The sequence below is a fragment of the Cynara cardunculus genome, assembly GCF_001531365.2.
Source record: "Cynara cardunculus var. scolymus isolate 2C chromosome LG 12, CcrdV1, whole genome shotgun sequence".
NCBI classification, from domain to species: domain Eukaryota; kingdom Viridiplantae; phylum Streptophyta; class Magnoliopsida; order Asterales; family Asteraceae; genus Cynara; species Cynara cardunculus.
The window spans coordinates 2,603,695-2,622,607 of record NC_037539.1 but is presented as its reverse complement, the minus strand read 5'-3'; the positions used below and the strand labels follow the sequence as shown (position 1 = coordinate 2,622,607).

The window sequence follows — 18,913 nt, the reverse complement described above, 5'->3', positions numbered from 1 at the left end:
AAAGTACAAACCAACCCCTCATATATATACAAGTTGTTTATTTCAACCCCCGACAAATTTAATTGATCACATGCACACACAAACCTCCAAACTCTCTTTGTCTTTATCTCCTTCCCCTAAAACATTCCCCCATAAACACGATCTTCTTGTGTTCTTTATTTTTCTTCCCATCATTAAGACGTCTCTATGTTTACATACATAGGGTTGAGTTTACGTAATATCAGTCTATTTTCATAAAACTCGTGAGACAACATTGTTACATTTGAAACTTTACAACAAAACATTATAAAGATAAAAGAAATTCAAACCTTCACAGTAAAAACACTGTGAAGGTTCTTTCACAATATTTTACTGTGAAGTTTCAAGTGTAAAAAGATGGTATCACGGGTATCACCAAAAACAAGTTGATCGTACATAATTCCAAGTCTCTCTCTCTCTCTCTCTATATATATATATATATAAACCACCCAACAATGGAGGGTTATGTCCCACATATTAGATTTATCAAATAAAATATAAAATGCAGATAATAATTCAATAAAAATGAATTTCTTAGTTATAAGGGCGTCGTTTATCAAAACCATATCTACTCTTATACCAACCAATATAGTTTACTCAATAAGAGGGTATTATTAAGAGAATTCATTAACAAAGAACGCACCAACAAATGAATGATAAAGATTTCATTTAATCATATTTGGTTTTATGAATCTTTCTAAAACCAGTGTAACCGAAAGGACAAGTTATGATACGTGTGTAGAAACATCTATCCCCATGTGGTTTAATTGTATTATGTACCAACTTTTAGTTAAAGTTATAAAGTTTAATATTGAATATGAAAAAAAATCAAAAACTAATAAATAATTAAATAAGTCGGTACTATGGTACGCAACTTCTAATACGTTGTACCAACCAAGTTTGCATACTTGATATGATACTAACAACCGATTGTAATTGATATCAATTAACTAGTACCAATTTAACTGATATAATTTGATACACATTGGTTGGTTTTGTTTGTTATAGAATTACCACCACCACTAAGGCAAAATAAGCTAGCTTATAAACTAGTTTATTAAAACGCTAATTGAAGTAGCGTTTTGGTAGTTTATTGTCATTTTTTTTCAATATTAATTATTATTTATTAATATTAATATTAATTATAAATAAATATTAATAAAATTTAAACATTACTAATATCAATAAATATTAATTATTAATTACTATAAATTGAAAGGTAATTATTAAATATATTTTTTTGAGAAAATATTAGTTAATTATGATATGTGAGGTAGACCATTTTGTTTTTATATATATTATATGTAATGATTATTTAAAATCATAAATAATAATTTTTTTCTAAAATTTGTTTTAACAAATTCAAATATTATAATATATATAATAACAAATTTGAAACTCTTTTAATCAATATCTTATATATTTTAAATTTTTTATCATCTTGTTTGTATTAATGAGTATATTATATTATTAGAGATTTGTTTCAATTATATTTTTGAAATATCATAATTGATTAATTTTTTAAGATACCATTTTTGATTATTTTACATTCTTATCAACTAGTTTTACTAAAAATAATAAATTTATTAGATAGCTTATCAGTTACCAGCTAACTTATCAGTCATTAATTAGCTTATCAATTACCAGCTAGGTTATATTATTTTTGTTAAATTAAAGGATTTCATTTTAGTAATAAAATAATTTGAATGACGAAAGATGATTAATAATTATGATGATACTTTGAGAGACAATTTCTTATTCATTATAGCGATGGGAGCACTCATTGAACTATAAACAATTAAATTAAAAGCTAAATAAATTCCTATTAATTTGTTTTTGAATTAAATAATAAATAACGGAAAGCATAGTAAAAGGACAGGGTTGGAATTTATTATCAAATATATAGATTTTTAATAGTTAAATATGTTTAAATTGTGGAATTTATTTTATTTTTTATCATTAAATCAGGGGTCGTCTACCAACAAAACAATAATTCATTGTAATGGCTGAAAATGTTATAGTAAGTGAGGGTCGGTGACTATTGCAGGTCAACTCAACTGATAATAAAATGTGGGTATTTGGTTTACAACTCATTTCTATTTTATTTTTTCATACTTAAAAGTAATGTTTAGCCTCAGAGACAAAAGTATAAATGAATTACAAACCATAGGGACGAAAACTTTAATTTCAAAACCACAGGGACTAAAATCTGTAAATTTTTAATCAAACCACAGGGACTAAAAATGTAAATTTACTCTTTCATCTTATTGCAGTTTATCCTCTCTTTTTTTTTTTTTGTATATAAGGCATTTTTTAATGGGTACTTCATTTGCAAGGACATAATCATCATTTTTATTTTAATACAAATATTAAACTATCAACACTTATCCATAAATTTAGTAAAGAATTAACTAAATGGTGGTTACTAATTGGTTTGAGCTTGGGCTCTAACGGTCAAAAGTGTCTGAAGGTCTCAGGTTCAATTTTAAGGAAGAATAAAAATCCGCTTGTGGTTACGGAGGATCAAATACGATGACTCCGGACTACCCACAAAGCATGTAGTTATGCTGGGATTAGTTAGTTCGCATAGTCGGTTGGATATATACTTTAAATCCAAGGAAAAAACACTTTTGATATGGAAATTTTATCCTATGTAATATGAAATTAATAATATTGTATATGAAAATATGCCAATACTATTCTTTATATATATGATTAATAATTACAAGTTTTTTTTTTTTTTTTTTTGAGTCTTTTGTTTTTAATAAAAAAAAAGTTTAAACGATAATAAAATGAGTTTTATTCATAAGAAAAGTCTAATTAAAAATAGGTTTCATTAAAAATTAAAAAATCAATAAGCTTTGTGACATTTGATACCAAACTTAGACCAACCTAAAGTTTGTTGACCAAACACGTCTTTGAAGGATTGGATATTTGTTTTTTTAATTTTTGCTCTTTGTCTAATTTACGATGAGTTGAAAATAGTTGTAAAACCATGAAATCTCAAAAATTATAAATTTTGGAAAATTTAGAAATTACCTTGAAATTTACGTTTTAAAATTTGATCTAGTTCTCAAAAACGTTCTAATTTGACCTTGAGATGGTTCAGGTGAGTCGGGGTCGAAAACGGACGAACGGGTCAGGTTGGGTGCCTCCCCAGGTGGCCTAAGCCACGAGAAAGGGCACTTGAGCATCCGTTGCCAGGTTTGGCTTATTTGAAGGCAGTAGTTGAGCTACTTATGCGGCACCTAAAGCCATATGGGATTAAAGTCACCCGAAAGCTATGAGGCATAAGGGAAGGTCACCGTAGGAGGCATGTTGGGGGGGGGGGGGTAGAGCGAACAACCTAAGGGTGAGGCGCCTTATGCCACCCCAAAGGTGGCTCGGGCGTCTATGGGATTTAATTAGCTCCAAGTGTGGAATTTCTTGCTTCTTTCTTCATTTACTCGATCTTCTCTCTTCCACCTACTTTCATTTCTTTCTTCCCTCTTCATTAAATTTTTTTAGGGATCTTTTTAGGGCAGATTTGAAGAGCATTTATTGACATTGGTACTAAAAAGATTAAAGCTTTACCATCTCAAGGATTAAAGCTTCACCATCTCATCTCCATTTCTAGGGTTTTGCTTGTTTCCTAGGGTTTTTCAAGAAATCTAGCAAAATGAGTTTTAAATGCTTTGTAAAACTAGATACATGCCAAAATACTTACTTTGATTCCATTTTAAGCTTTATTTTAAGTATTTCTTTACTATTTTGAGATTTGCTCATATGTGTAAGATCCCACATCTGTTGGGAGGGAAACAAACATTGCCTTATAAGGGACTGGATACCTCCTATATCAGATGCCTTTAAAAATCGTGAGTCGAGGTGCAGACAAAATGGACAATATCTGGTACGGTTGGCTCGTGATGTAACAATATGTCTATATTTGGAAGGTGTTGTATGCATTTTGAGTAAATTACTACATTAATTGGGAGTATAATACCCTTACATCTTGTAATGGGGTTATTATTGTGAAAGGTTACATGAAACTTGATCTAAAATGTTGGAAGTCTATGTTAATCATGTTTTGTGGAAACGTTGCCTAATTTGGAGTGATTTCTAGCCTTATTGATTCTGGTAAACTATTGTGGGTTGTTTAATAGTTTTCCAATATACTTTTAGATAGAACGAACATCCTCACTTGAGACTTATGGATAGAAGAACTATTCAAGTAGACATTAAGAGGGTTGAGTCTTGAGGTGCTACTCGAAAGGGTAGGCACTAAGAACCATTATGCTTGAGGTGCTACATTGGAATTTGGAGGTACGCATTAAGTGTCTGAGCCTTGAGGAGTTATTCTTTGGAATAGACATTACAGTCAACATACTCTTGAGTTGAAACTTGTTAGAAGTCGTTGGGCACTTGGGCTCTATGTCTTGAAGTGTCATATGACAACATTTGACGAGTGACATATTTCTCAGTTTCCACCGCTCTCAATGGTATATGTGGGTTTATGATCAAGACTAAATGACTTCTCATGGTTATTGATTTGTCAATTTATGTCATTCGTGATTATTTATGTTATGTTCAAGCTCACTAGGCTTTTTTGCCTAAAACTTGTTTCTTTTCGGTATGTATCTTAGGTTCTAGTGGCGGGGTTGCTAGGGAGGTTTGACCAGCCTCTTTGTAGAAAGCTTTTGGGGAGCATTTTCAAACGCCGAGTATTGGTTTTATTTTTTTGTCGTTTAGGTGACACCCAATTGTAATCTAGTTCTTTTGAGGAATTACATTAGCAGGTTGTTCATCTCAAACAAATTTATTTACCCATGTATTTAACTAGCGTATTTTACTTCTTTCTTTGGGCAAAGCTCTTATTCTGATATTTAATACCAAGTTCTTAGCTTTCTTTGGATTTTTCTCGTCCAATATTTTTAGGGTGTTACATAAAGGGCGTATTTATTAACAATTTAATGAGTTTAATAAAACTCACAACTTATTCAGTCAGCTATATATAACGGTTTAATAGTAGATTAATGATATATAAGGTGGGTTATTCAGAAAGCCTAGTTTTATTTTAACCTGTCACTCCAATTAAGAAATATGCTTCTTTCTTTTATTAAAAAACTTTCCTAAACAAAACATTCACAATCTATACAGACAAATTAACATATACAGATAATCTTATCTATAGAAGACTTAAAAAAAACTACCTAAACCTAGTCCACAAAAGAAATGTAAAAGTTAAAACAGAAAACCCTAAAGTTAGGTAAGGCGAAAAGATATCAAATACTTTATAGTTTGTACATTATGTTAGAAGATTCGGGGTAGAGTTTTTTTGCTATCATATTTTGTTGCGAGTTATATAGAAATGCTTATAAAGTTGACCTTTGTCTTAGGAGATCTAATAGTTCAGCATTTTTAGCATGAATGAAGAATTTCTAGGGACAGTAAAAGATGGTGACGGTAATTTCTATAATTGCTTCATGGTAAATATAATTGTGGTATGTGCAATCACGGGACATAGTTTGGTGTTATTTTTAGGTGTAACTTTGTGACTAACCTAATAATCATTTGGAGTTACAGAGTTTTCAATTCTTCTGTTAACGAAAAAATGTAGATGTATTGCTCATACGTGGTTTAAAAGCATCCAATAAATAAGATTTGAAAGTTATCCTCGATGATTTTCATGTAAAATATTTGGTTTTTCAAAACCTTTTTATAAAGTTTGTTTTGAAAACAGATTATGGTCTTAAGATTTGAGGCCTCGTTTCACGGAAGCATCTCCAACAATTTTCTAAAAAATTAAGAATCAGAAATTCCAAAAAATTACCTTTAATTCTAAGGGGTTGTTTGACGAGTTGCTGAATGGTTTGGTACAAAATGATTAAGTAGTGATAATGATTAAAAGACTCTCATGATATAATGCAAATTGAAATATAATTATTTGGTAATTGTTTACAATGAAATTAAAACGTTGAATGGTAAAGAAATGCCCATAATACAAAATCATTCAAATGATTTTAGAACCATTAAGAAGCAGATTTTTTTTGTCAAACAAAATTCACCTCTTAACGATTCAGATATTGCATCTTAATAAAACTATTAAGAGATAAACAAAAAACTCCTAATAGTTTATTCATTTTAGAAGCTACAATATTAATTATATTATTATTATATTTAACATTCCAATAAAATTTCAAATAAATGATAATACAATTAACTTAATTAGTAAAAACAATTAAAAGAAACAATTTCTACATATTTAAATTTGTAACTTCTCTCTCTTAGTTTCTCAATTTTAGAAAAAGTATGAATTTCTTAAAGTAAAAAAAATAGACCAAAATCACAATTTTCTACTTATAAATATTCTTTTTTAAAGACAAGAAGATTTTTTAAGAAAAACCCAAAAAAAAAACCACTGCAATGTGCAACAACCTGCCTAGGTTTTATTTAAGTGTATAATATTTATATATGATAAATGCAACAAATAATCTAACATATTCTTTTCATTTTTGGTGAGGTTTCAACCTTCGACCTTTTAAGAGACTAAAAACTATGATACCGTTAGGTCAAAGGCCCTTTGATAACCCACCCAAGTTCCATGACCCAAAAGAACAAAAGCTTAAAAACTACAAAGCTAAATCGACCCAACTCAACCCAACCAAAACCAATAGCTGATCTGCAAATCTGGTAATTATGAAATTTAACGAATTTTTGCGATGAAATAAATGTAAACTTAAAACCTTTTAACTTTTTCTAATACGTTAAAAAATGACTCAATTTACGTAACTTAATTACATTTTGACTTTTTACAGTCAAATACAAACGTTTTGTTTCCCTGGTTCCATATAATTTAAACGGTAAACGTTGAACCACCGTTTGTCATCACCATTCGTTTTATTCTCATGGAGTTTGAATTGCATTAGCGAAACTATTAACTAACGCCAAGGCGTTACTCGTCACCTCTTTAACCTTCACCGCCCGATCACAAACCTCCGCCTTCACGCCGCCGTCGTCCGCCACATCTTCAAACCCGTCCGTACAAGTTTCTTCATTCGTCAACGCCGCACTCATCCACGTCTGCACGTTGCTGAGCTGGAACCGTAGCGACTCGCCGGACCCACCCAGCCTCCTCATTTGCCGGAGCGAGCCTCGGATTTCGTCCACCGCGTCTCCGAACACCGAGAAGCAGTCGTGCACGGCGGCGGCGACTCTTGGGCTGCCGTCGTAGTCGGCGTTGCGAGAGATGTTGGAGACGTATTTGGCCATGTGGGTGGCTTTGGAAAGAGTGACGCCGATTGCCACGCGAGCAAGCCGGCCGGGATCTTGTTGGACGGCGTTGGAGTAGCTGGAGAGAGAAGTGTAGCAAAGTTGTGGGTATAAGGTGGTTCTGCAACTTGTACGGATGAAATCGGTGTCGCCGGAGGTGGGTGGCGATGGGTTGGCGACAGCGACGGCGGCGGCGGTGATTAGAGCGAGTATGGTGGTTGACATGAAGAAGAAAAAGGTGGAGGGAAGTTGGATTTTCATATTTTCCTCGTTTACACGTTTCGATGGCGTGGAGGGGTTTAAGTAGTCTCTTGGAAGGAGGTGAAAATTACGAAAATGCCCTTGGCCGTTATGATTCTCATGCTTGAAGTCTTGGTGAGGGTATTTTTGGTATTTACATTCCCATTAAATCAAATACATCGTTTTCTCTTGTGAACTACATTTCCGGAATTTGTGCTTTGTCAAATTAAGGATTTCATCAATGTGGTTCGTTTATTAAGACGGTTATACCCTTATGTTTTAATGTTAATTCGAGTTATATGAGAGGTAATTTAGACTTTTTTTTCCTTAAATATAATGTGACACGTTTCTTTTCTCTTGTGACGGAATATGATGTGACACATTCTCTTTTCTCTTGTTTTCTTAAATATGATCTAATGAATCTGTTTACTTTCCCTTGTTTATCTCTTTCTCCCCTTTCAGTCTTTCACTTGTGATCTCCTACTCGTTGCCCACCACCACCCTTGTAATCGTTTGAGTCATCCTGGACATAACCCCTGATTGATTTGCTTGATTTCCTCATGTGACTAAAGTTCTAATAAATCAGAATTTTAAATAATTTTTAACGACCTGTTTTTCGTTGGTTTTCTCAAACTTTATTAGCAATCTTGATTTGAAATTATTAATATAATCCATAAATTTAAATAAAATCACTTGATTCCTTTACCTAAAAAAGAAACGAAGATGAATTGGTTTGCATGTGAATTGTTGATGCACGTCCAAACAATTGTTAAATCCCCACTCATGACTTGTGTTTGTATTTTTCTCCCTTATTTATTTTGGATTCATCTAACTACTCCTTTATAATTTTCTTCATTTTTATTTTTATTTTATTTATTTCTTAAAAAAACGTGTCCATGGGAGCATGTTGAGTTGTTGACTCGCTTTGTTACAAAGTGCCATCAAAGGACTTAACTATTTGGTAATTGCAAACCATCATTTAATTAATATATATATATATATATATATATAAAGTTGGATTTACGTGAAAACTAGTTTGTTTTTGCAAGACTCCTTAAACCGTATTTTTATATGTGAAACTTCGTAGCAAAACATTATAAAGGTAAAACAATTTGAATCTTTACAGGAAAAACACTGTGAATGTTACATTCACAATGTTCTACTATGAAGTTTCAAGTGTAAAAAAGTAGTCTCACGAAAACAACCTAGTCTCACATGATCTCACTCTCTCTCTCTCTCTATCTCTCTCTCTCTCTCTCTCTCTATATATATATGTATGTATGTGTGTGTGTGTGTTGGGGGGGGGGGGAGGTCAGGTTCAAACCAAAAGTTAAAAGTTTTGCAAGAAGACGGGAAATTTCAATACCATATATGATTATACGCATGAAAGAAGCTTAGTCATATATGATTAAAGAGATGTTGCATTATAACATGTAGACGCTTAATCGTATATGATTAAACAACTCAAATAAGCGTAATCATATATGATATTGAGATTTCTCGCATTATCGTATTCTCGCATAATCTTTCCTTATACTATATATAGGGGTTAATCATTTGAGAATCACACAAAGGTAAAAACTAGGATTTAATGCATTGTTTAATAGTGTATTTGTTTTATGGTATGAAACTCTTATTACGTTTATTTTTTGTTTCATAATGTAAAAAACACTATATATTTTATATGTATTATTCCATAATAGCATCTTCAACAGATTCTCGCAAAATAGAGAATCAAGGCTTAAAATCTATAAAAGAATCACATCATCTCTAACAGATTTTTTATTTTACCGATTACGATATTAACTATTATTAAAATATTATTTGCCTCTCATAAACATTTAACATCAAAGCTTTTTTATTGGCTGGAATATAATTTTTTTTTTAAAAAGTTGTTTTGCTCTCATTCTAATTAATATTTTGGGAGTTCTCCAAATTTGTAAAATTTCACGCACTTTCTTATACTCCGTTTATTTTAAAATTTTTATTAAAGGGGTGTTTGAGATTGTTTATAAGAATAACTTATTGACTTATTTCGGTATGACACCGGTAATAAACACTTCTGAATGTTTGGATAAACAACTTATACCGATGTCAAATAGGTAATAATTTTTTTTTGAAGAAGTTAAACTATTCTAACTTATAATAAGTTGATAAGGACTTTAATAAAAAAAATATAAGTTATTTTAAATAAGCAATCCCAAACACCCTTCAAAGCAAAATTTAAGCCAAAATCTCCATTTTAGATAATTTATTTTAATGTGAAACAATACATGATTAATTAAAGGATATATTGTCATCATTTCTTATTTTTATTCTAATCATTTTACAAATATTTATCATCCATTTATTTTATATTTGCATTCTTTCAATGTAAATTTGTAAAATTCTAATCGTTTGGTAAAATATTCAACTTGTATAATTTTTTATTTAATTTAATATTATATTATATTATTTTTAAACAATATTTGGAAACAGATATACCAGAAAAAGTTGAAAACAGAAGCAAAAAGGCATGGGGTTGAGAGCTTGAGAGGTGTATGGACCTCACAGACGGCGGCTCAAACGGATTTGACGGAAACGATCAGACCATTTCAAATTTATTTCTTATTTTTTTAATTAACTTTTAAATTTATTGCTCCCTACATAGAAAATATAATTAAAATAAAACATAAAATTTATTTTTCATTTTCATTTTATATATATCTCTCTAATATATTATAAAACATTTGACAAAAACTATTAAAAACTATTTTTTATACATAAAACACTTTATATTGATGCATATTACTTAAAATTTAATATTACAAGTAAATAATGCATAAACATAACTTATTAAAACTCTATGTTTGAATTCGTGTAATTAACTGCGGATAAACATAATTAAATAAAGGATAAACATCATCTCATTTAAAAATATAAAAAATATAAAATATAATTAGAATAATTATTGAGTTCTAACAAAATAAATAATTATTATTTTTGTAAGAAAATTATAATATTGAACCAAATCATAAGATTAATAAAAAACTGAATTAAAAAATTACACAAAAAATAGAAATTTTAAATAGTTAATTTGATACTAATATCGATATATTTTTGTTAAATTTTTATGATATTTTTAAATTTATATTTTATTCAAAAATAAAAATATCATCGTTTTTTCAAAATCATATAACACGATACTATAACATCGACTGAGATAAAGAATAAAATGAAATATTAAAATCAAAATGTATATCACTTAATTACGTGAATACCCTTCTAATATAATATAACGTTAAAACCTCAATTTTAATATATTTGATAAAAATATATCAAATAAAAAAGTTTCATAAGTTTCTTTAAAAAATGACTCGTTTTACAAAATTATAACATCTTTTATTTTCTAAATTAAATAAAGAAAGAAAAATCTTAACAAAATCCATTACCCTTTTCAGAGGTATGGTTCCGCTGAGAAAACGTAAGAATGGATATCCATCTTTGGATGTACATTAATATGAGATACACTGGATACCAATTTCCGTATAAGATTCGATTTATAATTGAGTTTGAGATTAAAGGTGATCAAGGGTTTAGCTTGGTCCGTAATCAGCCAAAATTACCATTTCTCTCTCCATGAAGTATTCTCCTAGCTATTTCTTTACTTGATTTACCTAAATGTCACTATCTTCGTAAGTGGTATCTCACTCGCTTGCGAACCCGGTTACAATTTCTACCAAGGTTCGCAAGTGGCATCTGTGCAAACCACTTGCGGACCTAATAAAAATTATAATTTTTTTTGTCTTTTAATTAAGTTCGCAAGTGGATATATCATTAGAAAGATAGTGACACTTAAATAAAATCCAAAAAGAAATAGCTAATTTCCCCCATATGCGTACAAAAGTTTTAACGGTCATCTAACAGACTTGCGCAAGAAAAGGTATGATAAAGTGTGGCCCATTCCCATCATAATGTTTGTGCACCCTCCCCTTAATCCACGGCCCATATGCATATGGATCCAGACTCATCATGTGTCATCATCAACAGCCTGCAAAGCACACCATCACTTTTCCCTAAATAGTATATCAACCATCAAAATTCATAAAATATGTGTTTATGTTTCTATTTTAATTTCTGTTAATTTTTAAAATTAAATATCTATTTTATCATTTTAACTTTAATCATAAGATTAATTTAATTTACAGTTTTTTGTTATTTTATTTATTAATTAAATAAATTAGAAGCCGGACATTGCAGAAAAACCTCCACTCATTTCATCTATCAAAAAATCCTTAACAAACAAAAACTTTCTCAATTTATACAGACAAATTAATCATAAATACAGCTTTATCCATACAAGACTTAATGTAAAACAACCAAATAACCCCCGAGTATGTAATCCCAATCAGTTGATTTTCTGGATCTGTCAGTGATTATATAAATTTTAAAAACATTATTTGGTCTTTTTTAGTGTAAATAAATTTTAATTATTCAAAAGAAACTAACTTTGATTTGTAATTTTTTTTAAAGGAAAAAAGCAAAATATGATGATTTCTGTTGTGATTGGTGGTTATAAAATAATGAAGAAAAAAACAGTGGCCCGTGATTGACTCCGGGATCCGTTATGTCAACCTTGGGCCGGATTCCATGGCCTCCGCTCTCCCCGCCAAATATTTCTAATTATCAATTAATTATATTTTAACTTAAAAGAAATATGTTTTTTAAAAATTAATACTAAAATTATCTATATCTATACTATATTATAAATCATATGACATAAACTTTTAAAAACCATTTTTTATGTATGAAGTATTGTATATTGATGTATATTACTTAAAATTCAAGATTACAAGTAATTTTGTGTAAGTACAATTTATTAAAACTTCATTTTTAAATTCGTGTAACCAACTACATATAAACATAATCAAATACAAAATAAACGTTTATTTTAAATATAAAAAAATCTAAAATATAATTAAAATAATCAATGTGATTGTCAAAACACCATTTTAACAACATTTTTGTAGTTAAGGGGTGTATGAGATTGCTTATTTGAAACAACTTATGTTTTTTTTAGAAAAAACACTTATCAACTTATTATAAGTTATAAGAGTTTAACTTTTTCAAAAACTTCTTATTATCGGTTTGACACTGGTATACGTTCTTTATCCAAACACTCAAAAGTGCTTGTTACCGATACCACACCGCAATAAGTCAATAAGTTGTTTTTGTAAGCAATCCCAAACACCCCCTTAGTTGGAGAAAGGTAACCAGCAAAAGGAACATTATATTGGTCTGTTGGAAACGCTCTTAGTTTGGAAAAACATTAAAAATACAACAATCCTTGTCATTTATAGTGTAACAAGTTATTTATTTCTCTTAATTAATGTAACAAACTTAAATTTTCATTTTTCTACTCATTTTAATTGGTAACCGATAGATCTTCTAATTGTTGATGAAACATATATCAGTTTTTTAGTTAAATAAAAAAATAACATATTAAAATTAACTGGTATCATATAAATCAAAAACTCATCATCAAATAATATATATACAATAAAATAAAGAATTAAATGTTGATTATACTAATTAAATTTCAAAATAAATTTTTTAGAGCAAATCATGGATTTGGGCCTTGTGGTTTGGTGGTTTTCACGAAAATGCTTCATAAACTTCATTATTACAGATTGGGACTTGTGATATGTCGTTTTGTAACGAATTGGTCCCTTTTTCTAACGGTCATTCAGTTCCTCTGTTAACATTGAGGGCAATTTCCTCCTTTTCATTTTTTTTAATCTTTTACTTAAAAGATCAATTTCATAAAAAGCACGTAAAGCACAGAGACGAAATCCGTAATTTACTCTAAAATTTTCGTTCATTTTGCTATTGTTATTATATGGCATTTATAAATGGTATTTGTGGGGTCCATCGCATGATTTTAAAAGCCTCAAAAATATTAAATTAATCCACTGAAATGATGTTGGTCAAAACAAAATTTCTATATTTTTTTAATTATAAAATCTTACTCTCATCCCTCTACTATCACATTTAGAACGAGTGGACAATTAGCTAGAGCAGTGGTGTTGTAGTGAAACTGATTGTAAAAGAAGGAAGATCGGCCACATTAAAATTATCTTTTGGAAGATCCGTTTGATATCCAAAAACTGCTCAACAATAGTCGGATAAGTGGAGAATGTTGGGGTGAACCAGAAAAGTTTAGGTAGAACCGGACCTAAGTGTTGGCTAGATAAACGCTTTATAATAAAAGCAGTAGTTATGAACCCGGTAGATCATCCACATGAGAGTGAGAGTGAGAGTGGTGAAGGAAGGGTCACATAGAATAATTATGTTTTGATCAATAATGATTGATAAAAAAGTGTAATGGGCCCAAGTGGTGTTGTATTTGGGCTATATTCTTGCATAAAATTTTGATCCACCACCTACTAATCTAGGTCTAAATAGGGGCCCAACATGCAATATTACAGAGTTGTACTCAAATTTTGAACATCAAAAAGGACCAATGATATTTAGAGGTCCTTGACTTCAATCTTGTTTTTATTTTAAAATTTTATATTATGAAAATTCATTTTTTAATTTAAATCATTTAAGAGCCTCCTGTTAAGATTTTGATTGGGGTTTTCATAAGAATCTCGGTGAAACAGAGAGTTTTTGTTCAATCACAAGTTTTTATAACACATAACACCCCAATTTGTCATATCATTCAGATGCGATAACCACTTTTGGCGCACCATATAGAGATAATCCCCTTTCCTCGCACACTAACTTGTCGCATCATAAGAATGTGATAACCACCACTTTCTCGAATTACAAGGATGCGATAACACACGTTCCTCGAATATAACAGATGCAACAAACTTACTCTTCGCATCATAAGGATGCGACAATATCAACTTATCGCATTACAAAGATGCGATAATTCATTCTCATCGCATCATATAGATGCGATAACAATTCCCATATAATCAAATTTTCATTTTATTAAACAGATGATTATGTCACCCTTATCCCAGAATACACTTCTCCTGATTATGTCATGTTTATTCCAATAAGTTGGTAATAACGTATCAAAACCCAAAATTATGCTAACAATAGCATATAATCAATTTGAAAACACCCGTTTTCTTCACCAAAAGCAAATCAAGTAATGCTTTTAAAATAAAATTCGCCTTGTAAACACAGTAGATTGAAGACCTTAAACAACAATCAAATAATCATATAATTACATATCAACTTCTTCTTCTTCTCTTCTGTTTTGATTGAACCCAGAGAGACTAAACACGACTTCACCACTTTTTATCTCTTCTCTCTTTTTCAACTTCCCATAAAAGAATTAAAATAATTCATGCATATACATATTTAAATACTAGAAAGGTATTCGCGTAATGCAGCAAGATATATCTCGATTTTAATGTTTTATTTTATTCATTTTCTCTGTCGATATAATACAGTTTTATGTGGGTTTTAGAAAACGATAATATTTTTATTTTTGAATGAAGTATAAATTTGAAAAAAAATATCGATATTAGTATTAAATTAGTTATTTAAAAATTCTCGTTTTATGTGTAATTTTTTAATTCAATTTTTCATTATAATTCAATTTAGATCTAATAATAAATTAATTTATTTTTGTTTAATAATATAATTTTTATAAGGATAATAATTAAGTATTATGTTAAAACTCAATAATTATCCTAATTATATATATTCAAAATAATATGTTTATCATATATTTGATTATTTTTATCTGCAGTTAGTTACACGAATTCAAAAATAGAGCTTTAATAAGTTGAACTTACGCACACTTTACTCGTAGTATTGAATTTTAAGTAATATGCATCAACTAACAGTACTTCATGAATAAAAAATGATTTTTACGAGTTGTTGTCAAATACATTATAATACACTATAGATAAGGCAGTGGATGGCTTAAGATATTCTAAGCAAAAATTTTAAAATACATCCTCAACTTTCATTACTTATCCAAAACAACCCAAACTTTCAATTCAAATAAGTCGGTTATTTCTATCAAGAAATATAATAATTAAGACGACTCGAAGTGGAAACTTTAGTTTAAATTATTAAAGTTTGTACTATTTATTTGATTAATAAAAAAAGATGACTCTAAATTATATATAAAAGTATATAAATGATGATAGGTCCACTTTTTTATGTTTAAATGAAAAAATTTGGGACTTTAAATGATTAAAATTGGATAACGCTAATAAAAAATCCTGACATAGCGTCTTTCAAAATTCTGAGGATGGGCAAGCTGCGATATTCCTTCAACACAAACTATGTCCATATCTATTTGGTAACCAAATTTATTATTAAATATACATTTTACTCATTTTAATTTATTATTAATATTTAATTTTTACACAATGGCATTAAATACTTTATGAAGTACATCTAGTTGTGAAGCTCAAGATGTGTTTTTAGGTATATAATATTTATATACGATAAATAGAACAAATAAATTTATACATCTTCTTCACTTTTGAGAAGACTCAAAATATCGTAAAAGTTTAGAAATAAAATGTAACATCCCCTAATATGTGGAAGTTGTTTGACCATTCAGATGGAAATATAACATGGTTTTATATAATTTTCATAGTGGAACCTTCAATGATCGAATCGGGCGCGAAAATGGAAAGATGTTGTTTTTATGTTAAAGAAATTTCAATTGAGGAATCATGATTCAAATAATCAGTCTTTCAGTTTCCCGTTTTATGATTATGATGAAATCTGTTTGAACTTATTAGACGTTAAACTTAACCATTTTTATTTTGTTGACATGTGCGTCGAGTCCTTGTTGGAGTATGGTACCAGCGACACCGTGAAGAGTTCAGTGCTAGTTAGATACGCAAGAAGGATTTAACGATCTGGGAATTTCTTCAGTATTTTGGAATAACAATTGCATTTGGGTTTTCGTAACATCCGACATTGACCTAGACTCTATGTAAGGTTTGGTTTGTCATTTTATTGATGTTAAATCTAAATTTGTTGTTTGAGGAAATCAAGTACTGATTTTGTAGAAAGGAACTTACCTTTTAATTGATGTTTTATCGAAATTTTAATTTAGTTGCTCTTATAAATTTGAGGATGTTACATTAAAAAAATAGGTTGGTAAAGCATATGGAAATCGGTTTATTACCATAATAAAAAAAATGAAAAATTGATGTATTTTATTAACTATTTTATGTTTTTTCTAAAATCATTTACTATCCTTCTCGAAAACGTCAAGACTGTTGGGATTTTGAACACCACAAAGGTCCTAAAAAGAAAATAAAGTAATAAAATTTATTCAACAACAATTAAACATGTGATGTCAACAAACAACTAATGCGGAAAAAAACAGGATCGAAAGCACAACGATTAAATCAACCAAATAAATTAAAAAACAAACGGAACACACAAAACACAAAGATTTACTCCACCAACAGTATAGTGATGTATGTGCAGAAAACTTTTGTTGATGAAGAAAACACCCAAACACCGAAAAGAAATTGCAGACCGAACACTAAATTCTATATTGTCTCTTTCAATATTTTTCTCAACTCAAACTAGGGTTTCTAAGCTCTCAAGGGGTTATTTATATTAATCCATAGGTGGAATATCAATTTGATCACAATAGTAAAATCTAGGAAAATCATACTTATCGTTGCGCACAGTCGGACTTGATTATAAGCTACGGCTGTGGCTGAATACCTAAATGTTCCTGTTTCACGAAATAACATTACGCACTCTCATGCTTCAGTATAAGGTGCGGCCGTATCAGGACACCTAATAATTTATCTTTAGCGTTATATAGACCCTTAATCACCTTTAATCTTAAACTCACTCATGAATCATGCTTGACACGGGGAATGATCCGCTGCATCTTGGTGCATTTCATCCTAATGTACATCCAAGGACGAAGATTCCTTATTACACTTCGCACCTTTACTCTCTTTTTCACCGGAACTCAATCATATATAACACTCTTTTATAGACAAAATATCGTATGAGAATATGAGAGTTAAGATGAAAAATATTAGAAAAGATTGGACCCTTGATCACTTTTAATCCCAAAACAATTCATGATTTGTGTTTCAAAAGGAATTGATCTAATGGTTTCTTTCAAATAGGATTGATCAAAGGATGGATATCCTTCTTACACTTATCACCATAACTTTCATTCTCGCTGTAATCCAACCCCAAAAAATGTAAATTAAAAATTACATAAAAACGATATATGCATTTTTCTTAACTCATAAGTATATATTTACTGTTCCTATTAAGAAGGACAAATTGTAAAACAAATACATCTGGTTTTTTGTATGTTTATTTAAAATGTATCCATTTTTAACTACCAAATGACAAACTTTACTAAGCACACATTTTACTTTGCTTAATACTTAACCATTCCGTTCTCAATCATAATTTGCTTCGACTCGTTCTTCAATTGAAAAGGTCAATCCCATACCTACACATTTCTTCTAATTATTTGATTGCAATATATATATATATATATATATATATATAACTTTATCTGTTGTTTTTATAGTTTGCAAGACTTGCTTTAAAAAAACATTTTCTATCATTCATACGTTTGGAAATGATGTATTTCAGTCCGTTAATACATCTCAAATTAAGCATATCCCATAAAAGTCATGCCTTGATTCGATGAACCATATCAAGTTTGATATTTTGCGGTCCAAAAACTACTTTAATTTCTAAGTACATGTCTAATTCCATAAGTGCGTCGAACATGCATGTTTTTCGTTTTTAATCAATAGAACATGCCAGGGGATTACGTGATTTCACAACGTCATGTAGAACATTATTTCGCAAACTTGACAATAAATTTGTATATACTACTTTACTTCTTTTTGTATTCCAAGGCAAGAGCCATAGAGATCACATATGACTTTTAAACATGTATTTGATGGATATTCAATGAACATGAAACCATATGTATGTTGTTTAATTGATGATTACTTAAACTTAAAGAAGTGAGAGTCCACATGGCAACCCAAATCATCAGTATATGAAAATTTGTAGTGTAAAAGTTGTAACATTGGAATGTGTTATATATAAAATTTCATAACAACTAGTTGCTGTTTATATATATATATATATATATATATATATATATATATATATATGGTATATTTCTTTTACAACCTTGTGCATTTGTACAACCTTGTGCATTTGTACAACCTTTGCAACCCAATTAATTGAGATATTTATAGAAATGATTGGAGTTCATTTATTATGATTTGAATATTTATGGAATATGAATAGAGTTTATTAATTATGATTAATACTTTATATTGGGAAACAATTAATTGATTAAAAATTGAATGGTTGAGATGAGGGTTGTATAAGGTGTAGGAATAACAAATGGTGTAGAATAACATCC

At 29.6% G+C, this 18,913-nt stretch overlaps 1 protein-coding gene across 1 annotated transcript; it reads right to left on the bottom strand.

Annotated features, from left to right (window-relative positions):
- Positions 1 to 6,728: 6,728 nt before the first annotated feature.
- LOC112523598 (pectinesterase inhibitor 7-like) lies at positions 6,729 to 7,530 on the bottom strand. The gene has a single exon (XM_025133266.1). It carries the CDS (start codon positions 7,525 to 7,527, stop codon positions 6,901 to 6,903), a length of 627 nt encoding a protein of 208 aa, XP_024989034.1. The 5' UTR covers positions 7,528 to 7,530; the 3' UTR covers positions 6,729 to 6,900.
- Positions 7,531 to 18,913: the final 11,383 nt, after the last annotated feature.